The sequence below is a fragment of the Ciconia boyciana genome, chromosome 1 (genome assembly GCF_034638445.1).
Source record: "Ciconia boyciana chromosome 1, ASM3463844v1, whole genome shotgun sequence".
NCBI classification, from domain to species: domain Eukaryota; kingdom Metazoa; phylum Chordata; class Aves; order Ciconiiformes; family Ciconiidae; genus Ciconia; species Ciconia boyciana.
This window is the reverse complement of record NC_132934.1, coordinates 38963058-38991031: the sequence shown is the minus strand read 5'-3', so window position 1 is coordinate 38991031 and position 27974 is coordinate 38963058. Positions and strand designations below refer to the sequence as shown.

The following is a 27974-nucleotide window of genomic DNA, read 5'->3' as shown; positions in this document are numbered from 1 at the left end:
AAATAAAAGGTGGGAAGAAAAAAAAGACACGTTAAACCTTGCTGCCACGTGGAGGTGAATCAGCCCGGAGGATAAGAGCGACAGCATAGCTCATCACACCGATGGAAGGACGTGAGGACGGTCGGAGCAGCAACTCGGCGAGTGCAGGAGCTGCTCGCCGGAGGTGTCCCGGAGCAAGGCGGAGCGCGTGCATGGGCGGCTTCACTCCTCGTGCGCCTGTGAGTGAGGCGGGCTGGCAAGGGGGTCGAGGTTTCCCCGTCACTAGTGTCTCCTAGCGTGGCACACAGCCCGTGGGTCTGGGAGCCAGGCAGGAACAGAGCATTAACCCACATTAATTGTGCTGGCTGTGAAACGTCCAGACAGCAAGGATGGCTGTATTTTTCAGACAATGTACATAACACACAGTGGCAGACGTGTTTGACTGAGCAAGTAGATGTAATAAAGCTTCAATTGGTATTATTTCTGAATCAAGAAGGTGTATAGCAATTGGACCTTTATTTGCACTAAGGGCCATATGCCAAAGTACATTTGTATGTTTAAAAATTAATGTGATCAGGAAGATGGTGGAAGATTAAAAAAGGATGAATTGAGAGACAGAAATTTACGTCCATATAATGCAAAGGTGCTGGGGTGAGAAACAATGCTTAGTTCAGGCTTCAGGTGAAGTTTGAGGTGTGACAAATCTGACTCCTCTCTTGTGATCAGAGGAACACATTGTTGCCATTGCTCTGGATCCTGTCTCTAACAATGACCAGACCAGATATTCTGGTTTTAAAAAAAGCTACGGACAATTAAATTGCTGTGCGAGGCACTGGCAGCACCAGCTTTCAGTAATTCCCCGTCTTTGTGTGGATGTGATGTGATGGGAGTGGAAAGCAAAAGCAGAAACTTAATATGACCCTTGCCACAGGCATCTTGGATAAAGCACTCTTGGCCGCTAGACAAATGCAGGCCTCCATCCTGCAGAAGCCGATTAGTTTTATACACACAAATAGTCCCACTGTGGCATGAAGCGTGCACAAGTTTATTGGAAGATGCCCCGAGAAGGGAAGTGGGAGTGAAGCAAGCTGGAGGAATGACTAATAAGAAGTAGAGGGGAGTTAAGCACAGGGTAGCAGAAGTTCAGCCACTTGGCTGATCCATAAGGTGGGTGGGTTACAGCTGGAGCATCACATCAGATAAAACAACAGGAAGAGCCGAGTGATGGCAACCACAGGGAAGAAGACCACCAGGAAGACCGAAAAGTGGAATGATCCTTTAATACCACCGAGCAGGGTGAGAAAGAAGAGCAGAAGAGGATACATAATGTGATGAATGCAATTACTCACATCTCTGACTCAGGACTGAATGAGTGTTACTACTTAATGCTTTTTTTGTTATTGTGTTTTGGTTATTTTACAAGTAACCGAGTCCAAAGGGAACATGCCACGAAGCTCTTGGGAAAGCAGAGGTTACTAAGCCAAAAGAGATTAGGTGGAGAGTTTGCAAATGAGTGAACACAAAGAATGTGTAAACCTAAACATCTGAGGAATTAATATCTGAACAATTCTTAGGTGAGAGAGGCATGGTTGCAAATACGAATGAACGGACACGCACCACAATCTTTAAATCTCATTGTAACAGGCCAGGGGACCATGTAAGAGCAAATGAAGAGGGGAAGCCAGAAGAATCCTGTCCAACCTGCCTATGACAGCTTTGGAGGGGTGGGTGTTCAATGCAGTTTCCTGAGCTCCTCAGGTTTTGCCCCAGACCGTACCCAGCCACGTCCCTGTCTCTGCTGCTCTGAGTACCTGCTCTTTTTAACCTAATGGCCACATAATATAAACTCCACGAACCTGGATGTGAACTGCAAACTTGCCTAAGAGGAGAAGGCTCATCATCTTGGCGGACCCCCAAGAGGCAGGTTAGAAGCCAGGCAACAAAACCCATTTCAGCCTTGCCTGTGCCATAGTATTTCCTGTCTGGCAGGTAGGATCACTGCTCTCCAGTGCACAGCTTAGCCCTTAGCTCGGCACGGCGAGTCCCACGCCGGGAACAGGTGCCTCACCTTTAGGGGAGCCTCGTAAGACGTGTCCCTCTGCTCAGCGCCCACCCCTGGGGCCCCTAACAGCAAATGCAGTTCTTCTCAAGCACACGCCTACGGTCCTGGGACAAAAAAAAAGACTCCTTGCATGCAAAGCTTTTACAAATTTGGTCACTGTGACCAAACTTTATTACCCATTTTATGGAACTGTGACAAAAGTCTAGGAATCAAACAACATGGGGATCACAGAGGCTATTATGTTTATTGTGCTGAACAGACTGTGATAATCCATTAAAGGAACATTTTCAACAAGCAAGCGATTCGAAGTACAATCATAGACAGCAACTCTACACGAAGAACAAAGCAAAAAGTTAGAAGACACTCAAAAGAAAAAGTAAACTGTAGTTAAACATCTTGAAGCATTTTTTTTTTTCCTGCAAACACACCTCTCTTGCAGAAATGGTAGAAGAGTTAAATGTCCAGTCTTAGTTAGCAGTGACCAATGACAGCAAAGAACAGTCGTATAAAATTTATCTCCCATAAAAATAAACTATATATATAAAAAATTTTATGATGTTCTCACTGATTCAATGGCCACATGCAATTTTTCAGTCTGAAAAAATGAGGTATAGTAGGCCCTAAGAGGTAGTAATGTGTTTTGATTGTACTACAATATATAGAAAATACAAGATTCAGTTCAGAGTGGTAAGTCTCTCGGAGGTTGAAGTGTGACACACACCCAGCGATTATTTCTGTGTCATCCACTGAATACTGTGGTTTTAAAAATGCAAAAAAAACCCCAAACCCCAAAAGGGACTTGCTAAGGCTTGATTCGATGCCCTTTGAAGTCAGCAGAATTCCTTCTACTGCCTTCAAGTGACACTGCATTTGGCCTGTTAGAGCTACTGTATAGCTAGGATTATTTCTCTTTCACTTAATAGTAACGTGTCTAGTTGTAATACTCCGATCAGCTCTTTCTCAGCGATTTCCGTCACTGAACCCTCTGCGGGCTTTCGAGGAGGTCCGCATTTCTTGACACTGCCTCTTGGAAGAAGCCAGTAAGTAGTTATCTTTAACTGCATTTGGCTCGGTACTAAAGCCATACCAACAGACGCCTTCCTGAGAAACTACCCCTGGCCCAGTTATTAATACAATGGTACAAAGTACTGCCTAGGAAAGAGAGGAAGAAGGGAAATAAAACAGAAATAGAGAAAACGAAATAGGAGGAGAGAGAGAAAAAGAACAACAAAAGTGAGAGAGAGGATAATAAAAAACCTCTACATAAGAAGCATTTAAAATAAATCTGGCTGAAACATATTACAAAATCACATTTGTGTAAAATACATGAAAATACTTGTCAAGTATTTTCTTACAATCTACTAATTAATTTTTTTAAACACATATTTGTGATTGCATTATGCAAAAGCTGAGCTTGTTGCTTCCCACCTACAAAGCTTCAAGTTTCTTTGAAGGTTTTTTTTTGTTCGTTTTTTTTTTTAATACGAAAGTAATTTAAAATGTGTTCATTTTCCACAAGTTATTTTACAAAAATAGTTTTGAATTAGGGATTAGTTGCAGTCCTAACTGTTTCAAACGTCTCAAAACTAATGCTGAAAGTAACAAGTTCATTCCATTTAAAGTCTGGAGGTAGGTCTTTGTCAATCGATTAGTCCATTTCTTTAAACAATTCATTTGAGGTACAAACTTGGACAGTAATATTTAAACATTACAACTAAATTTTTTTCTATGTCATGTAGTGTCATTGAAGAAAATTATCCTCACAAACCTATCAGCAATTCAGTACAAAAATATATTCAAGTTAACAGTACATTACACAGAAGTCTAGCAGAGAATAGGGTAAGTACATTAAAAAAAAACCAAAAACAACAAACCAAGAGAAAGAAAAATACATAGTCATGCCGAAACACAATAAAGATATTGCTTCCTTAACTGCAATTAAGTGTTGAAGTAGAAATAAGGGGAAAATGCAGATACTCATGATTATCTACCCAGTAAAAATTTCCTGCATTTAATGTGTATAGCAGCATGTATTTATCAGTCTGTTGAGTTAATTGTAAAAATCAGAGGTAGTATTGAATAGTGGGGTAATATTGCATCTGGTGCTAAAAGTGCTGCTTTGAATGAAAAGATGGAGAAATGCCACTGGCACAGAGGTGCTCAGTGAACCATCCTATGTCAAAATACATTGCTTAAAGTAATGCACGAGCTTAGCTGAGGTACGTGGTGTTGGTTCTTACATCATGACTGATGAGTAATGAGGAGAGATTCAATTCTTTTGAAATACTGGTACAGGACAAGTGGAATTAGTCAAATCTAAGAAAACATATGGATTATTTTTGTTCAGACAAATTCATGATTGATTTTGAGGTACCTTTCTGTATGTTTTAAAACACTTTTCTTGATAAAGACTTAGTCATTAATGACATAAGAGTGTTTGGTGTCAGTCATTTTTGTTTCCATAGAAAACGCCTGGCTCTACAGAAAGCCAACTCTGTCTGGCTTCCTATCGTCCAGAAGACGAGGGCTGTTCATTTTGTTTACTACTACTTCTGCTGATATGTTTGTATTTATAACTATACAACGTATCTTTGTCTTTCTTCCCTTTTGCAAAATGAAAGTACCTTTTTCGCGTTGATTTCTTTCTTCCGATTACCAGCTGAATGAAGTGAAAGATCAGCTTTCAATTTTTTTCCTGAAATAACAGTAAGTCTTAAAAAAAAAAAAATCAAGTACAAGTCTACAAGAAGGTTACAAAAAAAAAAGAGTAGTATCTATCCCTTATCTTTGGTGTTCTAAAACAGGGAGTTCACTAAGTAGGGAGTGGGTTGCTGGAAGTGTTGCAAGGCCTTAGTGTTACACACCCAGCCTTTCCTATTTCAATGCCCATTATAATGACTATGTTACAAGTTTCTTGTTTATATGCAGTGCAGTGAATGACATAAACCTGATTCAGAGCTCTTCTTGACCCATTCACCCTTACTTAGCAGCTCAAACAAACTATTAGTAGGTTAAGAAAAAAGAAAACAGTAATTAAAAGTTGCATCGTTAATCTGTGTCCCCTTTGTGTTACAGCAGTTTTTCACTAAACCTGGGACTGTGAAGGGATTACAAAGATGATTAGTCAAATCCTTTTTAAGGTTACACGATTTTTTTTCCCCCCAGGCAAAAGTGGAAAGACCATGGCAATAGAAAATAAGTGGTCAAGGCAGTGTCTTCTCCCTTCAAAAGACCCAACTGCTGATGAGGTAGAAATTGCATGGTGCGGCCTCCTAGTCTTCCTCTGCAGATTCTTGTGAGGACGTTTCTTCAGTCTCTTCCTAGAATACACAAACACAAAAAAAATAAATACTGTGGCGACTGTGCATCTTAGGCTGGCATCTCACTCTTCTCTCACGCAGCTGACAGTTACCTCCTGAGCTAACAAAATGCCCTCTACAGCTGCTGTGACTTCTCAAGAAGCTACCATGGGGAGGAAAGGAAGGTCCCCCACTCTCCTGTCACCCCACTTTGGTTCGCCAGGCTTTCCTCCTACCCCAGGGGGTGCCACGAAAAAGTAATTTGTGCCGTGCTCTGTCATGGCCCTTGTACGGCCAGCAGACATGGGCTACTAGAAAATGGAAAGCATTTTGAGCAGGCATCCAATGTTAAGAGGGTGCTCTGGGAAGCCTTCTCCTCCTCATCAGCTGTCCTCCTCCGGCCCACCGCTGCCTACATGTTTGACTTCAGCAAGCCTGCCCAAAAGCAATGTTCTTGCACTGCTTATTTAACAAATGTGCAGTACCTTTCAGGACATGGGCAGTACACTGGGGGCATTTCTGATAAAAGGGGCTGTCAGTGAAAAGCTGTTTTTTACCAAATGCTGCACATCATCGCCTGAGACAGCACGTGAAAAAGATCTAGGAAGAACAGGAATTTACCCCCTCAGCCAACTGAGACCTTTTAAGAATGACCAGCTTAAAACAGCTTATAACAGTCTTCATACTTTAATAGATTTGATTTTCCACATGGCTTCATTTTGTCTGGGTGGCTAACTGACACAATTTATAACTCTCTTCCTTTCCCAGGCCACTACAGTACACCATTCAGCAAAGCATGCCTTAAAGCTTGCCTGCATTATATGACCAAACTTCCATTCATTAGTGTTTGAAACACCTCAGCTGTGAAGGGCTCCTAAATGCTACCATGTGTGACACTGCTGCGGAGGAGCGGCATCAAGGAAAAACACTGGGCTTTAATCATAGGCCACTGCTCACTGCAATCCCCTTTCAAAAGGTTTCAACTTCCCCCCCACCTCCCTGCAAGAAAAGGCTGAAAAAAAAAAGCTGTAAATCCAGGGAATAAACATAAGTATAAATGAATGGATGACAGCTTAAAAAATATAACCATAGCAGCATCAAGCCATGAGATTTCACACTGGTTTTGTTTAGTCTGCTTTGGGTTATGTGGGAAATGTGAAAAGCATGAAGCAAATGCTCCCCCCTCTCCCTTCATACCCCCACTCCCCACTAAAGCTCAGGCCTCAGATATTTAAGCCAGTAGGTTTCTACCTCTTGACTAGGAAACAGGCCATGACCCTGGGGTACTCTCTCGAGCATCAGGCACAAAGAAAGATGTAGCATGATCAAAGCCATGGACAGAGGAAAGAGAGCAAAGTCAAGTGTCAGCTGCCCTCTGACCTTGACTTTTCAATTAATATTTAAATTCCAGAAGACACCGATCTATCATGCAGATGAACAATTTCTTCCTCACAACAACTCGTGTCCACTTGTAGCAGGGTTATATTCACAGTGCGGCTGCGAAGATGATCCCCGACTCACGAAACGATTAAGCGAATTTTAGCCCGTCCCTGGCAGCACTGGGGGACCTGCGCTCACACTCCATTGAATCCCATTAATGCGTAATGCATTTTCCCTGCTTACCTTCCCCGCAGAACCGGACTGTGACTTATAACATTTCAGTCAAGAAGAAAAATGGTATCTACAGGCAACTAACGAAGAGCTAATTTGGGCTGCACGTGGAGAGACAGTGCAAATATGTTGGTTTGAGCCTTGGTAATTCAGAACTTGGGATAATCAAGGCAAACACCAGCTTTGCCTCCAAGCCAAGTATTTCAGTTAAAAATTACGACTGTGTGTTCTGTGCTCTTAACATAATACAGGTAGACATGTTTTGGTATTTGACAATGATCACGTGCTTAATTCCTTACAGCACCGCGGTCAGCCCTGAGCTTCTCATTGTTTCCCAGAAGACGGCCGCGCACGTGTGGGCGCAGAGCAGCAGCTCACTTTGTTTTACACTTGGCTTGTCAGGAGACTACTGAAACCTGATGGACTCATTTTCCATGAAGGTGGACTTCCGATCACAGAATAAGAAGGATGGGGGAGAGGCAAAGTATGTGGAAGGACATACCTCAGAGCCCAGCCAGGGTAGCCACAGAGAGCTATTTTTAGTTAAAGAGCTGCCCACTCTAGTGATTTTTACTGTGAACCTCACAATATTTTTTTCCCTTGTAACCCCTGCTGCAGTGACCAAGAAAATGAATGAGAAGCTCTTCCTTCATCTATGTATGTATGTTCATGTAATGAAGGATGAGTTTCTCTCATCTGCATATGTACATGCAAGTGTGTGTACCTGTAGTACCTGGAAGGGTGAGAAACCAAAAATCCAGCTAAACCCCACCAAATATTTAAATAATAAACTAATTATTAAAAAATATTTGAGACTGGCAGACTTCAAATTCACATCAGTCTTGGGAAAGACTTTTTTTTCAAGAAGAAAAGCTGGCAAAGGGATCAGATTGTTGTGCAGCAAAAAGAAAACTTTCCTTCATTAAGTTCATTCCTTGCAAAAGCCTAAGATAGCTCAGTTACAGCCGGGTGGTTTTAAGCCAACTTATCATGTAAGTCCCTTGTCAAGACACAGATGGAGACATGATTGCTGCTCTGAAGTGCTTACAATTCAAACAAAGGGATAATACAAATCAGACATATATGCATGGAGGGACCCAAAGGAAGAAGCGAGTAGAGGTTCTGAAAGAGAAAATGCAGATGTGTAAGGAACAGAGAGGGATTTTTTGCACGGGTGAAAAAACTGGTTGCAAATATCAGGAGGTTGTGCAGCTGTGATCCTCAACCCACCCTTTGCCTCTACAGCACCCACACGCGCACACACTTCTCCCCAAAAGATGGAGGGGCACAGGTGCTTTGAAAACTGTGCACCCCCTAGAAGTTGCAAACCAGCTCTGCTCCGAGTCGGCTCAGCCAGAGATTCACTGAAGTGCACGTGTGGCACGTCAGGGCGCTGGGCACCTCAGGCAAAGGATGCTTTACCATCAATTAGCACCCTCCAGGCACTTACAAGTCCTCACACACCCACCGAGGCCGATGGCATAGCCACGTATCATAGGATCAGTCCCTGAGTCAAAAGTTGAAGGAGAAACTGGGGCTGGAGTGAAATACTTTGTAAGTCCAGATGTGCTTCTGATCAAGTTGAAGAGAAGGGCAAAAATCAAGAAGGAAAGCATGGTCATTAGAGCAGACATTAGAAATCCAAGTCACTCAGTCACAGCGTGATAGCCAAGCAGAGCATAAATTCAGCAACACCACCACAGGAAGCATTCAGCCAAGAAGCAAAGGTTTCAGGTTACATGGCAGCCTTAATTCAGGTTGTTCTCACTTTTTAGGTGCATTCACTGTAGTTGTGGAGACAGAATGGTGACATGTGTTAATTGAGCGTAAATGTTCATCGACCCAGTTTTGCCTTGAACAGCTACTCCCCCGGTTATTTGTTTTCTGCTGCAGCAGGCTGGCAACAGGCTGGGCTAGCAGACTGAGAAGAGAAACCTGAGAAAGCTTCAAACTAACCAGGTCGGAGCCAGCTAACAGGGAAGCCACAGCCACGCAAGACCTCAGGGTGAATAGGACACGGACCTGAAGGGCAGGGTGAATACTCACATGCATAGCTCAGGCTTTACTCCCTGCTGCTAAGACAACATCCCAGGTGGCTCCCCACGCATCTGTGTGCCCCGCATGCACGTATCCTCAGGGGCTGACTGACACAGGGCTGCGCCGCAGAGGCAGTTTTACGTGGCATGTCCTGTCCGTGGTTGTCCCATGCATGGGTACGTTTATCCTGAGTTGCTACAGGTCACAGCGTGATATTAAAAGACAAACCGCAAGCCAGCACCCTGAGCTGTGTCCACCCTGAATTGCTGTAACTGCCCACCAAGCCGGGAGTGATGCTGCTGTCTCTCCCAAAGAAAGAGCAGCAAGAAGGCTTTCTCCGAATCTCCTATGTGCACAAATGTTTAACAGGTCTTTTCTTGAGAGGTATCACTGACAAGCGGCTGGCAGATGTGTACACTGGACTGGAACCCACCAGTGCAGCCCCCTCACCTCTCACTGGTATTGGGTCCCAGCAGGAGAGAAAGGACAGATGTTTCCCAGTGGCTCACAACAGGTACCTGCCCTGAGAAGGGCTACTCTGAGGGGCCTGGCACCACCTTTGTTAGCCCTGATTTAACAGTGGTGATGGTAACAAAAAGGACCAGGAGGCAGGACAGCAGGCTTCAGTTAGAAGTGCTATCTGCAGCCAGTATGCCTATTTGGACTTGCCCAACACACGATTTCAAAATATGACATCCATCGTGGCATCTGGTTGTCTGAAGATAGGAGCCTGGAGCTGTTTTAGATGCCCTGGGTATCTCATCTGGTATCCAGCAGCCAGGCCAGAAGGGTGCTGGTCTCCTGTATCATGCCCACCTGCTCTGTGTGGATGTCTGTGATCCCCTGGGACACCTAAAAGGGCACAGAACAGCAGTGTTGAGAAGTGTGGACCCACTAACCCTCTCCAGAGCTATGATGCTGCATCTCTGCTTTTGAAGGTTGTCCACTGTGGAAAACCAAACTGATGTATACTGCACGAATATGTCAAGTGATCACCACTAGCATGTGCGCTTCATTCCTAAAACTCAGCGGTGGCACCATCCAGAATGGAGCTGTGCAACGAATGACAGTATTTAAACTACAGCATCTTTTCAGGTCAGAGTCACCCTGTGTTCCCAAGAGACTTCTGTCCCATGACATCCTGGCGCAGGTGAAATGTAGCTCTACCTGCCGCCCAAGACCTCCACTTGGTGATCCACATTTGGTTGGTGCGGGCTATTTTTCTGGCAGTACAAGCAGCCAGTAGCAGCCAGTAGCATCCCGGTGTCCTCAAGAACAGACAAGCTAGTTTGGTCTTTGTATGTCCTCTGCATTCCTTTTTTTGGTGGACCCCCACAAAGTGGTCACGAAGATAGAACAATTGCTGGTGTTTGAGAGGAGCATTCCCCCCACCTGCAGAAAGGCAACTCTTTGGCATTTTTGTAAAAATGTTTGTCCTGTTCTAATACCCTGGGGCTAAGCTCCTTTACGGCTACTTCAAGGTTAATTGTCTTTGCCTCAAGAAACTCACTGGCAATTCAGTTTTTTCACCTTCTGCTCATGAATTTCTGAACCGCAGATTTAAAAAACTAGAACCAATTTTGTGAGATGAACTGCAGGATCACAGTAATGCTACATATGGAGCCTCTGAATTTGTCAGAGCTTTTATTTTATAACAAAGTATTAGCTATTGGCACAGATTTTGCTGGCTGCTTTCTAAGCCCGAGAGGGTATGCTTGAATAGATATGTCAAAAAGAACTGCTGACAAGAGCAACTTGCAAACTGTGGACCATTGTCTGCTGTTAACTTGTCTGAAATCCCCTGGCATGCAAGCTAATATTTTCAGAGGAGTCCCTGAAGCCAGTGGCTCCTATTGCAGACGCAGGGGCCCGGGCTGTGCCCAGCTGAGACACAGTGCCATCCCAACTGCTCCGCAGCCAATGCATCAAACCGCTTTAGAAATTCTTACAGCACTAACAGACACACAGAGTAGGTTTGCTCTGCTTGAAGCTTAAGGTGGGATCTGCTGCTTCGAGCTACTTCACCCCCTGCAAAGCACACTGGCGAGCTCAGTGACAGCTGTCATTCAGCAGTAAGGCAAAGTTTAATTCCAGAAGCTAGACTGAGAGCTCAAATTGTTGCAGGTGTTTACTTCACACATCACAATAAAAGGATTTATTAGGGCAGAAGAGATCACCATGACCATATACAGAAAGGCCACACAACTCTTCTTACTGGTGGATTAAAGCATGTTTTTAAGAAGGGCACCTGAGGAAATTATTTCAATAGAGAAACTCCATATCCGAATACATGTAAGTCAATCAGCCCACAAGCAATTTCTGTGCACTGTCACTCCTAGCATGCAAGAAGGAGCACAACTTCTCTAGCCTGGTGGTTAAAAGCACAGTTAAAACCTCTGCCTACAGAGCAGTTCTGAGACCCCCTGCCCTCTCCCAGCGCTGTTTCTGCAGCCATTGACTAAGGCATGGGACAGCCCTGGGTTAGTGAGCAGGCAGGTCCCCCCAGGGAAGCAAAACTCCCAGTACTTAAATGACATTAAAGATAAACAGAAAGACAAACAGAGAGGTGACAGCTGATGGGGCAGTTTTAGGTTGAGATTTAAGGACTGGAAACCAACATTCTTGCCTTAAATGTCTAAGTCCCGATGGACTTAGCCCCTGATGGTTCACCTTGTCACCTAAGGATCTTGGCCTTCAAAAGACTACAGACTTGGCCATAGCGTGAGTCCAATATTTGGATACCAGCAAGCAGCCTTGCTGACCTGCTGCTTAACTTTCCCAATGCCCAAGTGCATGCTGGTGGGCATGTGCAGAGCTGCCTAATGGGAGCAGTCTAAGGGCTGGCAAGTGTCTTAAAGATCATTTTGACTTGGAGATGTCCTCAAAGTTTTCATGCTCAGGAAGGCAATGCACGACAGACAGCAAGAATAAGACTTATCTTTGAGTGTGTATGTACGCAATAGCACTGGTTTGGAAACTCACATGCAGACTTGTTTTGAAATCCCTATGCTCTCTGATTTGAAGCAGATACTTCAAGCTGGGTTTTCTACCTTCTAGGAAGAAGCCTATGCACCAAGCTGTTATGCACAGAGGATGCATCTTTCTTCTGTTGAAGTCACTCCACTTTTATATAAATGATCAAATATTCTGTGAGGGATGGAAAGGGAGCAGAGAGAATAAAGCAAAACATTGATGCTGTCCTGCAGTTGACCAGCCTGTGGCTTTTGAGCTGCATAGTTAGTAAGCAAATTAAGGATGTCCTCTCCTTTCACTGCTGGAACAACACTGCTTGACTAGCAAAAAGGCTGCTCATGGGGATTACTGGATAATCCACATCCCCAGCTGTTGGAGGAAGTGAACTCTGGGGCAGCCAGAGTGAAGTTGCTGGGACTGCGCTGGGACTCAGCTGCTGGTGAGTATGGCCCAGGCCACCAACTGCGGTACAGGTCAGAGAGCTACCATCCTTGCACACCCATGAACCACGCCTACAGATCCCTTTCCTCTGCTGCAGGAAGTGTCTTGCAAGGCTTGGCAAAGTTTTGGTCCTTGAGTAACAGGTCCAGATAACTGGATGGGACCAGGACAGTGCTCAGGAGGATCCCCTCAGGACAGGACAGGACAGGACATTCCTCTTTAAGTCAGAACAGCCTTCTTCAAACATAGATTCAGGTCTCTTCTTCCTGTTAGATTAAGGGGGATTCAAAGACATTTCTCTATCTCCTAGCTTATCTCCCACTAGGAGAACTGTTTGATATAATGGAGTGATAATGAGTCTCTCTGGTTACTTTGAGAGAAAGGGCTTATCTGACACAGGATTTTTAAATCCAGGAGGGCTCACACTGAGAACTTCCAGAGACAGGAATTAGGCTGGCTGACGTTTAGATAACCCTAAAAAGTACCTGCCTTTGGCTCTGCCTCTCAACATCTCCTACAGATGGGCTTAAATGAACCTCAGCTCCAGGTGCCCAACTTCACCATGGATTTTAGAGCAGTCCTGAACTTAACTCAGCAATGAGGTTTCTGTGAGGCAGCAGCTCACTCAGCGCTGAAGCCTGTGCTGCTGAAGCATTTTGAAATTGAGACTCAGCTGTCTAAATTACGTCAGACCAGATTTCTTAAATGCATTTTGGCTTTTGAGTATAGCAAGTGCCTTTTTGACCTAAGCAGGTCAAAACACTTTGAAAAAATCTGTTCCCCATGTGATTAAAAGGAGAGTGAAAATCTCCAGCAAAATCTCAGTACCGGTCAGAAGAATTTTGCAGGAAGCACCATTTAAAGTCTGCAAAGCACAGACCTAAAGTGAAAATGGTGCTTGAAGCAATGGCGGGTGCTGTGCTAACACTGACAGAGATGTATTTTGTCTTGGAGAGCTTCAATCCTAAAAGATGTAAACAGTTCTGGTGGGAAGGAAATAAAATATTAAGGAAAAGAAGGCAGCGGTGCTGTTAGAAACATATACAACCGAGCTGGACTGACCCCAACGTTGAGAAGCTGCTCTTACAAACCTCTTGTGGAGGCTGTAAACTGCAGGAGTGGTAAACTGCTCTGCATTCACACTATGCTCCAGAGCCAAAATCCAGACTGGAGCATAAGGCAAGCAGAGGCTCTAATAATAGTCTCTAATCACGAATATGTATGTCCATAATTAGATGAAAGAGCAAAAAAAGGTGGACACCAATCTTTAAAAATCCTTAGGCTTGTACAGTTCACTGAAACGCTGTGGGTCACTGCATTAGCTCTGCTGTCTTGTGGCAGTGGAGATGGCAAAGCCCAAAAGGATACTGGAGCCCACACAGGTAAACCTGAGGGAGTCTGCCGTCCTCCTGAGCCCCTGTGGTACTTGAAACAGCGTCGATTTCTGTGCATATTTTATGTTGAGTGACAGAGGAAGGACGGCGGTGAAGGTCTCCCAGAACGCAGTAGAGAAAGGAACACTAGGACAGGCTTTGAAACGGAGGTCAAACCCACATTGTTTACCTTTTGTCCCCCCCCTATTTTAGAACATGAAAAGGAGAATAAAGTAAGGCCTGTTAGATTTCTATTCTCCTTTCCCCCTCCCGCCAAAAATGACTGCTTGTTACAGACAGGAAGCAACTGCCAGAAGTTATTCACCTCCAATCCTTTATCACTTAAAAAAGCATTACAGCTGGGCCCACAGAGCCACTGGCAACTGTGGTTTGGGAACAGCTATCTATCTGTAATGATAAATAATAAAATAAAGCGTCTTCCCTTTTGAATCCCAGCTGAGAGATTTTGCCAAGTGATCAAACTTGTCTGAACCTCGGAGCAGCAGCTTTGAAGTAATAAGAAAGAGATTGAAAACCTGCAGCCAAGAGCCGCACACACCTCATTAGGGCCCAGCCATGCGGGAAGGCCGAGCGGCAGCCGCCGGGCCCGGCCCCACGTACCCACTGGAAAGGGGCTGCGGGCAGGGAAGATAAAAGAGCCTTTCACAGTGGAAGTGCACCGGTGACATTTTTACGAGCGCCAGCCAGCCCCGAGGCCGAGGGCTCGCGGCAGCGCGCACAGCCCGCGCCATGTTGCCGCCCGCCAGCGCAGGCCTCAGCGCGGGCAGGGGCGCGGGGGGCTCTGCCGCTGCCGTCGCTCTTCCTCGGCCTCCCCAGGCTCTTCTCCTCCTTTCTTTTGTTGTTTCTGAAGGAGAGGGTTTAACATACCGTGCTCTACCTTCCCCAGGTTGTCCTCAGAAAAGCCCCCCCCCCAAATGAGAAATATATTTCTGAAAGAGAGAGAGCTGGGCTCTCAGATCTGGTTCAGCAGAGTTCATGTGAGACTTTCTGGTGTAATTCAGCTATATGATTTTTTCCTTAAAAAAAACCCCCAAAACAAAACAAAAACACTAAAGCTTAACAGACTTGTAAAATGCTTTTTAAAACGCCTGAAGAGTTTAATCATAGATCTTACCACACAGACACTGGTGAGGCTGTGTGCTGGCAGTAAAGCAGAGTATTTAACTTTGAGAACTGAAGTTCTGGGTTTAATTTTCAGTTTCAGACTAAACAGCAGGTCTGCAGCAAAAGGCAGGGCGACGACTCCTGAGCAAAACGGGGTAATGGAAATGCTTTTCTTGCAAACTGTGCTGATTGTGTAACCATGGAGCACCTCTTTGTGCAGGCAAAAGCACAAAATCAGGGAAGTTTGTGTTGGTTTTAATAAGCTCCCCCCCCGGCCCCTCCCTTTTTTTTACTGCAAAGAATTCTGCTGCTATTTTATTATGTAATGCTGCAGGCTAAAAATATATCCCTAATTTAAGCCATCTTGCCAATAAATCTACAAATACCAGGTAATCCAAAAAGGGTAGTTATGGTTTAATGACATACTCTTCTTGTCATCTTAATATGTTCAACTCCTAAAGGATTTAGAGTGATTCATTTAAAGATTTTTTTCAACTTCTTGAATATCTCCACACAATTTGGTGGAAAGGGCGATAAAGTATGGTCCTCTTCAGCATGCAGCAGCAACCCAACTTTTCAAGCTCCATCTGTGCCGTGATCCGTACTACCACGGGGTGAAGCTTTTTCTTTCTCAAAGCAAGATAGTCTGATTCAAAGGGAGTGGGGCTGCCCAACTTAATAGACAGTGATTATTTCCTTTTGATTATAGAGCCTTTCAGGGGAGTTTTTTTTCCAATTGAACACATCTATATTCTATAATCAAATCAGAAAAGGTATCCTGGTGGAAACGTGTGTTCAAAACATGTTTTCTTTTAGGACCGAGACAGATTTACTGCCATTTATACCTCAATGTTAATCTATTCTCCTCTTCCTAAACATAAAAAAATACTAATATAAATTACAGTTAATGCCTCACTATATAAGACAGTTCTCAGGAGACTATTAAAGCGATGGGCGAGCTGCCTAACATACTGTAACTGTCTCTTTGCTGTTCTGATTTCAGTTTCCAGATTTTGCCTCAAAATAAGCATGAGAATCAGGGAAGGGGAGGGGGTGGAAGCCATTCACTGCCCTGAATCTGATATCTCCCAGGTCCTAGAGCTCACATGTCCCTTCCTTCCAGACTCAAGTCTGGTTTCAATGGAGCTCTCATTTTTCTTCCCACTAATCCTGCCGTGAGATCAACCATTGGTAACTCTGTGAGAAATTAAATACCAGGATGTGGGAAATCTGAGATCTGAATTCGGGCAGAATGTGGGTGATTCATTTTTTTATTTCTCTCCTTCTCTTTTCCCATGGTTGTTGTGTGGCAAATAACTCTCCAAACCTGAGATCAGAGATTGGCCCTGAACAATGTGACTACATTGACAGAGCAGAGGCAAACCAAGAAGTACAATGGAGGTATTATATGCCTTTTTAATATAAGCAACAGTCATTTCTAGAGAGATATTTTGGCCAACATTTTCTGAAAACATTCTGGCATTTCCAGAAATGCCTTACAATGGGATCAGCAGCAGAACTTCATCATGGTGATGTTCACCATCTGCTGGAGCAGACTTCATAAAGAATTTAACATTTGTGGCATTGAGATCCCAATGAAACAGGACCCATGAGGTAGTTTGCTATGGTGATGTGAGTGCTACAATGCCTAACAGTTGTTTTGAACGGCTTGCTTTCCTCGGTGTGAGAAAAGCACATTTATTTATTTAGGTCCTATAAGGATGAACTCAAGACACTTACAAACACTGGACTGCCCAAAGGTTTAGGTCCTTCATGCACTGCTTGGCATTGTGCTGATGTCTGAAAACCTCCTATGTACTCCTGTAGCCTTCAACATGAAGTACCTAGGAGCATAATTCTCACTGCATAGTCTACTAAGAGGCTGTGATACTCCCAAACTTTTTACTCTGTCTATAAACACAGCAGCACCATGCTCACAATATCCAACGAGCAATCGATGACCATGAGCTCTGGACAGCCCCCCGAACAGCAGCCTGTCTGTCACAGCCAGGGCTTGCTGGCTGGGTTGCTTCACACCATCATAGCACTAAGGGACAGCACAGTGACCAAAGGAAGCGATACGGGATGGAAGCTCCACTGGGGAAAATGGTTTTAGAGTGTCTATCATGATTTTATTTTGTGCTGACTATTATGAATCCTTTGGCTGAGTTGTCCTCTCTGAGCTGCAAGGGAGGAGGCACGCTCGTAGGTCCAGCCTATCCATCCCAGCCTTAACGTTTGGCACAGGTGTCACAAGCTGATGGGCTGCCCAGACAGGCCAGATGTCACCCCAGGGTAGCATGGCAGCACTGATTTCAAGGAACTAAATTCACCGAATTCCACAACCGCCCCATAGTGATGGACAGAGTAGCTGTGAAATGCTTCTTATTCTTCCTCTATTCCAAGACTGTTATTTTGGGCAACAAGAGGACCTTATAAAATTCCCAAGATGTCATGGAAACCCCAGAATAAAATATGATATTGACTTCTTATTGCTTCCTTCCAGAACATGTTTAAAGATGTATATCAGTTAATAAGGGCTGAGCATACTGCTCTTTTCCCTAGCCAAATCTTTTTTAATAGTGCTGGTATGCAAATACTATAACTGAGAATCCTAGCAAATTATTTAATAGATAAAAAATGTATTTTCATTGGTCTTAAGTTTGATTTTCACTGTGTTTACCTTATTCCACATCCATTGCAGCATACCTCATTTTTAACATACAATTTGCCACCGAATTTATATGGTCCGGAACTGGCATGGCAAAGATGTAGCAATTTCTAGAAGTGGCTACATAGAAGGTTCATGTCCCATGTTTTTCAATGCAGCAGATGAACTGGGTTACAGCCCTGGAGTATCTATTAATAATATTTATGTCAGGAAATAGGACATCTTTCAGTGACTTCAGCCAGGTGTGGAGGAGCTGCAACGATGCTGACTGTGAAAGATGCAGAGCCTTTATGAGAAGCTCAGGAACTAAGCTCTCAGCGAAGAGCAGTTTCTTCCTGTGCAGCCTTCTGACACACCTCATCTTTGCTAATTAGCATTTTGATCATTTTTGTTGCTGTAAGTCCAGAGGCTGATTGTTCTGGTAGGTTTCAACTTTCTGGATATAATTCTGGAAACATCTTAAAATAATCCAAATTTTCAGGGGGTAGCCAAGTACTGCCTAGAATCCTGTACGTCTGTGAAGTAAGATACCCAAGTGTTAGCAGCACAGACTCTTGTTACTCTTGGAAATCTTGGCCAAAATGCGTAGCATGTGTATGCAAAAGTAGCACTGTTTAATTTACTCGACTGACATTTTTTTAAACACTGTTCCCTGCCCAGCCATCTTCCTCAGTGGTGTTTCCCAAGCACACGTCACAGTCCCTTCTCTTCTGGCTATTGTTAGTGAGATTTCGGTTCGCATCAAATCGGAGCCAAGTTCTGAACTGGATAGGGTACCTCCCTGAACAGCTTCCGTGGGCACAGCCATGGGGTCAAACACAAAGCCACCCTGTCCACAGCCATCGCCTGCCTGTCTCGGGCTTCTTCCCCAAGCAGGGAAGGGAGAGCGAGGAGGTGGGGAAAGAGCAAGAAGGAGCATTGCTGACATAGGGAAATGTTTTAGCTTACCCCTTTGGCCTCCAGCCTTCTACCACCAACTGCTGCGCCTGCTCCGAGTGCCACGCATGGAGCGTCTCAACAGCTGTAGTCCCTGAACGTTTCTATACGCTTTTAGGGACAGGTCTTGCCCAGCACACAAGGAAAGAGCAGTGACCTGAGAGCATGTCTGTATTGAATGGGCAAATGTGTGACCAGCGCTGCATTCAGAAAGCTGCTGCCTGGTCCACGGCTTGTCTCAAGGGAATTAAATGTTGCATATCTGAACAGTTAAAATAACCTTTTTCTGCTCTTGTTCAGAGCTGAAGGCTCCTCCTGTGTTGGGCTATGCCACGGCACTCCTGCTCTTCGACTGACTCAGAGAAACTGGCTGACAAGGACATGACATCTCCAAGCAGCACAGTGCAGCAGGCAAGACTCTGAATCCCCCAGACAGTCCCTGATGAGCCATGAAGCAAAAATATCTTGCTAAATCTGATTCCTTTTTAGTCACATCAAATCATGAATGTGTGCACTCTCATAACTCCCTTATGCAAGACGGGAGCATCAGCACCTCAGTTTTAGCAAAGGGGAACTCAAGGCACTGGTAGACTTGCCTAAAATGGGACTTGCACACTGCAGCGCTCAGCACTAATGGCTTCAAAGGCAGCAAGAGGCTCACCCAGCCCCGTGCTGACCGGGGCACCTCTGCTCGTGAGGCAGCGTATGGGAACACGGGGACAGGCACCTCAGCCTGCCTTGCGGGCCACTGGTACACTAAGCAAGGGGATGCATAATTTAGTCAGCAGGAAATCTTTAACAGACGGGACCATTCAAAATCCTCTTTCTTTTCTGAACTCAGGCATTGCCCAGAAGCACTGAGGCTGGTGCTGCTGTGAAGCTGGGACGCAACCAAACCATCTTCCTCCTGGTTGTTCGCTCAGTGGCTCTTCAACCTTCAAATCATTAGCTGCACTGTGTCCCAAGTTCAGCGAGCGGCAGGGAGAACAATTCTCCCTCGGCAGCCTGGAGCGCTGCTGGGATGAGAAACGGGGCTGCTGCTCAGGTGACCTACTTCCAGAGAAACTCCTGTGGCCACCACGGTCGTAGGAGAAGCAGGCTACCCCTGCTCCCCTGCAAAGCTCATTCCGCTCCCACCCCCCCCAAATACTGGATCCTAGCAGAGGCCATGCAGGGCTCCTAAGTCCCAGGTAACGTGAGACAGGAGCCTGGGGTAGGCAGTGCCTTGTGACACTGCAGCTGCTGGGCAAGTGCCTCTCGCTCCTGCGGTGAAGCTAAGGTGCCTGCTGGGTGCAAGAGAGACCGGGCAGGTAAGGAGCCGGGCATTTTGTGATTTTCTCTATTAAAAACCCACATTCTGCCTGCAGGGAAATGGGGCTACCTGTGTATCTCCTGGTAGATGAAAAAGATTGAGGGCTGGATTACAAACATTATTTGAGTATCTAGTGAAGCAGTGGTTATGATGCCCACTTAAATGCTTAACTACCTTTGTAAAAGCCATCTGCCTGTTCCCTTTGTGCTCTCCATGAAATGGTGGAAATGCTGGGTGAGCTCTTTCTATATTTTTGTTACTGGTAGGATGGGTTCAGTTGAAGAAAGTACTCAAATGAGCTGTGAGCAAAAGCAATTTTTATAAAAGTGATTTTTATAAAATTGATTTGTGGTAATGACCCCATGGCTCCAGTGTTCATTGTGTGAAACTGTACTTGCTGGCAAAGTCTTTGCCATCCTAACACTGAGAGGCCAGCGTGCACCTACCACTATCGTTAAAAGAAACTATAAAAATGTAAAAAAAAATTGCCTCAAAGAGTAGCAACCTGCATCGTCAGATCACTGTATGTATTTCTGATTTTTGACTCTTTAAAAGTGACTGAATATCTGAATATACTCCTGCCCTGAAGGTAATTTTTTCCCTTTCCTTCCTTCTGGTCACATAATGTCTAAACTTATTTGTTTAATTTATTTACAGCGGAATTTCTGGAAGCAGCCATCTCAAAAATGTTACTCTATCATAGTTATGTAATAAATGACAATCATGAACACTTAAAACCTTGGAAACCTGAATCTTACACTGATTTCGGTATTTAGGTGTAGCCTTGTTGAATTATGTTATTCAGAGTCTATTCAGAAGTTATGTCATATAAACAACAAAGTATTTGCTGTCAGAAACACTTGACTCCTCTTCTAGCCCTCATTCTTTAGCACAGCTTAGTGCTTCATCCGTTCATAGAACTGGTAATTGCAACTTCTGTATTTTACTATCTAAAACTGTGCTCCTTTCTTTTTTAGTCATCACACTATTCAGTCTCCCTGTCACAATAAACCGATTATAAAAGAAGACTGAATATGTCTTCCTTTGGAAACCACATCGTGCAGTTGCCACCATTTTGCCTTGGAAGGAGAAAGAAGGTAAGGGCATAAAGCCCAGCACCCTCCACGAGACTCCATCTACTGCATCCATGAAGAAAGCAAGAGACTTTCCTGATTTCCTTAGAATCAAATTGAAACCTCTCCCAAAGCAATGGCAGATCCATTCCTGCAGTTCAGGCATCCACCTAATTTCTTAATAATTCTGGCTGTAGTCCACAAGTTTGATATTATTCTAATTTTGCTTTTTTTAATTTTACACCAAGCAATCCTTACAGGTTGCTTGAAATACAAACAGCAGAACTGGTAGCAATGAAACATAATTTTCAAATTGGAGCCATTTTTCATAAGACTTTCCATGACATTTTTATCCATTTGTTAAAATGATGTTTTCAAATCAGAAAAAATGTTTCCAGAACACTCAAAAGCAAAATCTGGAAGGATTTTGCAAAGCAAAAGTATTCAAAAACCAAAATCAAACCCTATTTTGATTTAAAAGGTTCCACTTTGATCACATCATAATATTGTGAAGCTTTGGAAAAACAAAAATTCCAAGGACACCTATGGGGAAAAGGGTCAATAAAACCAGGTTATTTCATCATGAAGCTATTTATGCAAAACCTCTGACCAGTTCCAATAAGCATCGTCCCCCTGTCTGGCGGTGGTGGGAAGCAGGGCACTGAGCCGGAGGGCCCCGCAGCAGGTCCAGGGCTCAGCCCCACTGGGAAAGCTTTGGGCAGCTCCACTGGGACCACGCTCCACATATGGAGGTGCAGTGAGTCTGGGCTGATGGAGCTGTGATATACACTTGCGTGGCGCATATGCACATGGTACCAAGGGCCTCCAGCGTATGTAAGATGGCCCCTATTGCTGTCTTTGGGAAAACATTCAGCATTTGCTTTAAAAATAACAATAATAGAAGAATGGTAACAGCCTTTCGGAGGATGTTCTGGAGTGGTGTGTATAACAGACATGCAGTTACCCTACTCTGAAGTATAAAATTCCACATACCATTGGAAAATAAAGTTTTGTCCCTCTGGGATCTGACAATTTTCTGACTCTCCATATCAGTAAATACAGAAAAAGTATACGACACACAACACAGCTTGCTGGATGCAGTGGGAAGAGCAATGAAACGCCGGGGCACCAGGTCAACCTCCAGGGCAGAGGTTTTTCAATGTGTCTGCAGCCAAGACTCAGTTGAGTAAGGCTGCAATATTCCCAGCTTGGCAGGACACAAGGTGGCCTTGGACAGTGGCACACGCTCTCTCGGATGTGTATATGCCCCTGCGTGGGTGCAAAGGATTTGCCATCCTCTCTGTGACACTGGAAGCTTCTTTTCAACCTGCTAAAGTGGATCTCTGGAGTATTTCTGCCACATTTCTCTCTGGGATTTCCCAGAAGGGAAAAAAATAAATCCACATGTGGTGGCTAGCACGTATGCAGAATGCCTGAAGCTTGCAGAAGTGCAGATTTATTGCACGGCACAGAGAGGCGACCCAGCATGTGCACCGTGGGCCCACTGGCCAGGGTGTCCCAGCACGTCGGACCTGCCACGCAACCACCACAGGTCCTGGGCTCAGCTCTGCTCACAAAGTCTGCTGCTTTTGGGCTGCATATGAATGTGTGAATCACAGATGTAGCTCCTGGGCTGCAGAGCCTGTCTGACACCTTCAGCATTTACTGTCCTACATTGAGTAGGCATATGTGATGGATGCAGCTGGGGAACACATATAACTTGAGTTTGTGAGTTGTATATATATTATGACTAACTAACATGCATAACTTTATTGATACCAAGACTAAGAAATGAGTAACAGGGAAAAATACAGCGAATCTGCATTTTCTTTCCTATACAAAATAACACTTTTCTTTTTAGCTTTTATTCTTGTTGGGATTTGATTTTTTTTGATGTTGTTTTAAAAGCATCTAATGCATTTAGCATTAGGTAGAAAAGTATACTTTATGGGTACTTTTTGTGTACTTTTTCTGTACACTTTTTTGTGTACACTTTTCTATGTACACTTTATGTGTACTTTTCTGACTGGTACACTGTCTTTCTGACTGATGTGCTGTCTTTCAGACTTAGATATAAAGGATTTGCAAGGATTTGAGATTTTAATAGACCTCCCAAAGAGATTATAAGAAGATTTTCAAAGGGCTGTTCTACACTCACAGTATTTCTTCCCTCCAGAAATGATAAAAATAAAACATGTCCTGTTTCCAGAAAACTTTGATAGCTTTCATGATGTTTTCCTAAAAATATCTATTTCCTTTGTATTACTTAAGAGTGTAACTCCCCCATATGGCTGAGGCTACAGCTGCTACAAATAGCTTAAAAATGAGAAAATGGAGACATTTCTATTTCTATTTGGACTGCTTATTTGCACACCTCAGTAAAAATATTACTACATCATGCTTGTAAGATCTGGCTGTCCATTCTTTGGAGACAGAGCGGATTTCAAAGGAGCGTCTTGTTTTTGAGGTTTAGGCACACATTTATGTGAAGGTGCTAAACTTACCGATGTCACGCAATTAGGCTGGCTTTCTTTTCCTCATTTCCCCAAGGAAGTATGAGAGTATGTGTCAGTGATCATCGCAAAGATGTGCACAGACCACAGTATTTAAATGTTTGTATTAATGATATGGGTGTGTAGATTTCCAGTGGATTTTACTGTTGCGTTTGCCAGCTGCGTGATGGTAAATCTTCAGAGCTCTGGGGATGTTTGAAGATATTGCAGAAGTTTATATAGGCATCCGTATGGCCCTAAACTGGACAGCAGATACTCATAGAGATTTAGAGCATGGCAGAGCCATGTACGATGCTTAAAATCTGGGAAACAGTGAAGGGAACAGAGCTGTTATTCATAAAATGAAAATTTTATCTGGTCTTGCTGTTTCTGTATTTTTAAAAATGACACAAACCCAAGAGGCATGGGTACTAGCAACAGTAACAAGAGTAACGGTGATGTAAACTAACATTCATAGAAATCTTTGAGAATACACCAAAATTCAAGGCACGGCACTCAGGGGTGAAACCTGACCAAGAGTTTCTGCCGCTTTTACCAAGGCAGGCTGGGGTAACCCGCTCACCATCACACAGCAGTTCTCGACTGTAACCTCTTACAGTCCACACTGATGAAGAAAGGATACATTTCTAACTTAATCCAGACTGCCACATGGTAAAGCCATCTGGGAGGATATTTTGAAGGAAACAGATGGAAAAGGAAGAGATTCCTCTGAATGTAGTGTAAGATTTACATTATCCTCCATGAACTTCCATGTAGTCCCCATGTTTATATAATTTATCACTATTTCCTTAGACAGCTCAGATTAGGAAGCCTGCATGAGCTCATGTTCTTGTTGTTAATTCTGAGTCTGAACCTCCCTCCTTTAAAGGGAAATTCAGTAGTGTAAAAAGAATATGGAGAAAGGCAAAGGACTTAAGTGGAACCCAGCAGCATGAAGATCCTGACCGTCCCAGGAACTACACCGTTTTACCTCCTCCTTCTTTCAGCCTCAGGAAGACACTGTCCTGAGTGCTTGCTCACAGCGATAATTTTTGTTCTCTGCCATGCACCCACATCCAGCAAAACTGCAATGTTGTCCTAGCATAAGCGTGGGAGCGGGGCCTATTAAAACCAGGAAGGGTTAAAGACAAGTCAATGATTTCACTGAATATCCCTCAGGCCAGGGATTAAAAAAAAGAAATGTTCTCTGAGTGAAGACATGGCACACAAATAATTTAAAGAGTGTAAATTTACTAGTCGTGTTGTGATGACTGGGGATTTCTAAAAAGCGCTCCCTCTCCTTTCAAGCATTCTTCCGTGCCTCCTCATTTTCTATACAAACATTTCCATTGCTAATGGGAACGTCAAAGGGCCTCCTTTTCTCTCCCTCTCTCTCTCTGTGTCTCTGACCGTGGAGATGCTGCCGAGGCACCGGGCAGCAGCGGCTGCATCCGGCTGGCTGAAACACCCTACGGCATCCCCACTGGAGTCACCGCTTCGGGAAAGAAGGGATGGGAAGATCCATACAGGGAACCCTGGTGCTGCGGTTCAAGCATCTACATCATTTCACCATCAATTAAATCTGTCATTACTTTGTTCTGCTACCAAAAGACGGCGTCCCGGGTCCCCTCTTTGTCCTCCCACACCCCAGCCCAGCCTCAGTCCTAGCGATTTCTTCCTCTCTTGTGCTAGGGCTCGCACTCCATTACTGTTCAAACAGAACACTCACAGGAATAAGTGCCCGGGGAGGTCAGAGACCTAGCGGCACCACACATGCCGTCACCGTCACCGGCTTCTGCCAGGCTAGGCTGCAGGCAGAGCCACCAGCTCTAGACCCCTTTATCCTGCTGACCCCGGTGGGGATGAGCTCTGCTATGTACCAGAGGAAACTGCAACACGAACAGCCTCCCGGGAGTCTTTGCCTCCCAGATTTGGGAGGCAAACCCCTCCCCTGCACAGCAGGGTTTAAGCCTCCCTGTCTCTCAGGTGCCAAGGAGGAGATGGCTGGCTTTGTGCCCACCGGCAGATTTACTACCATGTTGTAGTAGGAATAGCCTGATTGCGGCCGTAACAGTTCAAGGATGTAAGCGAGACCAGGGAGAGGAAATATCTTTTATTAGAACAACTTGGTGTGTTTTGAATTGTGTGGTGTAGTCAGAAGATTATAGATGTAAGTCCTCGGGGACTGACTCTGTGTTTCTTGCATGAGCTGGCCTAACAAAAGACATTGCCTCTCCTTGCAAAACTTACCTCACTTGAAAATACTACTACATTCATCCTGTATGTTATCTCCGCCATTTGGAGATGTTAATATTATTGCCAGTGCCACGGATTCATCATTGCTGCAACTGTATTGATTTCTTTTGTAGAAACCCGATTCCTGCACATGCTTTGGAGAGTTACATCATTTCACCCCTCCAACTCACAGCTAGGATGTTTTCTGTTTCTTATGTAACAGCTCCGAATTCAGATTACAGTAGACATTACAATAACGTACACTGTGCAGTAACGTATTAAAACCATAAGGTGGAAAAACAAAAGTATTATTCCCTTCTGAAAGCAGACTTCTTTCCAGAAAAGCAATGGACCCTTTATGCTCTTGACTCAGTGATCATTCATATTCACCAAGGCAGGGCAGCACAGCCCACGGACTCCACCGGGCAGGGATGGACCTGCTCCCATGCCCACAGGCTGGTGCATATGTAACAAAGTGGCAGAGTTAGGATGTTGGGGTTTTTTAACATGGGGTGGGCTGGGGAGAGAACATGGAGGTGATAATAAACGCACTGTTTGACCAGTTTCATGACACCCTAGCTCGCACTTTGTCCAAGGTATTAAAGAAGAATACCATCCAACAGGAGAAGTTCAAATGTGTTAGTCTTTAAGACGGATCCAGTCTAGTTAGTTACCAAGTTCAGCCTATTTTATTTTGTGGATTTAGAGACTCCTTTAGACCAGTGGGGAGAAGGGTTTTATACGTGTGCCCCCTCCTTGCTGTAAGCAGTCCCCAGTTCCCCACGTTCAGGACACACAGAGATACCGATCACACGCCAGACTTGTACCAGATGTGTGTGTGCATGTGCCTACGTTATCATTGCAAGGTGGCCGCTGCAGAAAGAGGACATTTCTGAGCAAGCACCGTCCACTGCTTCCTCCTCTCATTCCCAAGGGCCACCGCGTGAATTGTTCTGGAGGCTGTGCCTAGCAAGCCAACAGCTGTCCCCCAGCTCATATGATTGATGTATTTCCCTTCATTCTTCACAGTAAAGGAGACCAGTTTAAATACTGAAGAATTATTTCATTTGAAGTAGTCTAAAGAATTTAAATTAGCTTTTCTTACCTGAGCAGGCTTCTTTTGAACCACTTGTTGAGGCTGAAAAGTAAAACAAAAGCACAGTGAGAAACAAAATTCACTGAGGTCACTTAACTGTGATTTCACAGATGCTGGGAAAAATGTTTTCAGCGATAGAAACAAAACACAGGCAAAGCCCACATTCAGAAATGGAGTGACGAACATACCCAGCTCTCACACCCAGCCGCTCCTACACCCATCTATGACCTTGCTCTGAAGTAATTCAGATTACTGTGGATGCAGAGGAGTATGTTAAGTTTGTATACTTAAAACCAAAGTGAAATCTAGTTTAGCATGTTACATCTTTCAGCTCTTCTATGGTACTGCTAGATTTACTTTGCTGCATTACCTATCAGACTGTGAGAATGGCCTAATTTTATAACTGGATTTTGTTGTCTCCATGGATGCTGTCCACTTTCTTTCCACACTCTTTCAGCCGTAAGCAGAGTGTCCTGCTGTGGGGAAGCCCTCCCTCCTGGCCATGAGCAGGAACACAGCTCAGGCAGAGAGGTGAAGGAACCTCATTCCCAAGCCAGGGCTTCCCACTCGACCAAAGCCATCCCTGCCAAAGCCAGTAGGCTAGGATGGGCAGTGGCTCGAGCCGTGGTAAGCTCTGGTTTGAGAGCTCTAGCTGAATGAACATGATGCTGTGCTGACCCTCGTGAGGCTGTTGACATGACTTCACGGATGCCCATCACCAGGCTGGCTGGGCACGTGGCAGGGAGAACTGGAGGCTGTGTCTGCCTGCCTACGTGGGACCTGGCAGCACAGCCACGGGCTTCTCAGCAAGTCTCCCTCCTGGCTGCTCCCACCCAGGAATGGGAAACACGGTCCCCACAGGAGTCAGGAGACGCACCAAGGTGCCAGTACCCTTCATCCCAACCCCAGGGAGGACGAGGAGTACTGATTAAGGAACTAACACAGGCGCATTTAAAATACACCACCACCGCCCAGGTGATGTGACGACCCTCGTGGGTGCTAGGAGCAGCATGGAACAATAAGACCACAGATAAAGGATGAAATCCTGACACCGAGAGCACAAAAGGGCTTTTCTTACTTCAGTGGGGCAAAGCTGCCACCTCCCCCACTCAGGACTTTCTGTTTTCAAAGTATATGAATTGCACCCAATGATTTTCTTCCTGCCCTTCCTTCCTGCCTGTTCCTAATCCCAGCCGCGATTTTAGTGCCTCGCTTGGGCAGAAGCCAACATGCTGTCCCTCTGCATGGCCAAAAACCTA

General features: G+C 44.6%; 1 protein-coding gene across 3 annotated transcripts in view; it reads right to left on the bottom strand.

Annotated features, from left to right (window-relative positions):
• Positions 1–2222: 2222 nt before the first annotated feature.
• Positions 2223–27974, bottom strand: part of HMGA2 (high mobility group AT-hook 2) — a 123421-nt gene continuing 97669 nt past the window's right edge. Inside the window, exons 4-6 of one of the 3 annotated variants that reach the window (XR_012042767.1) lie at positions 26725–26757; positions 4666–5361; positions 2223–2370 (exon numbers count right to left, since the gene is read on the bottom strand). Coding sequence is in view for 2 of the 3 variants with exons in the window: in XM_072863097.1 (XP_072719198.1) it covers positions 8464–8523; positions 9805–9840; positions 26725–26757 (129 nt within the window). In the remaining variant the exon portion in view is untranslated. Of the gene's footprint in view, positions 5362–8448; positions 8524–9804; positions 9841–26724; positions 26758–27974 lie in introns of those variants that run through there. The other 2 variants (XM_072863097.1, XM_072863104.1) reach the window with 2 other exon arrangements.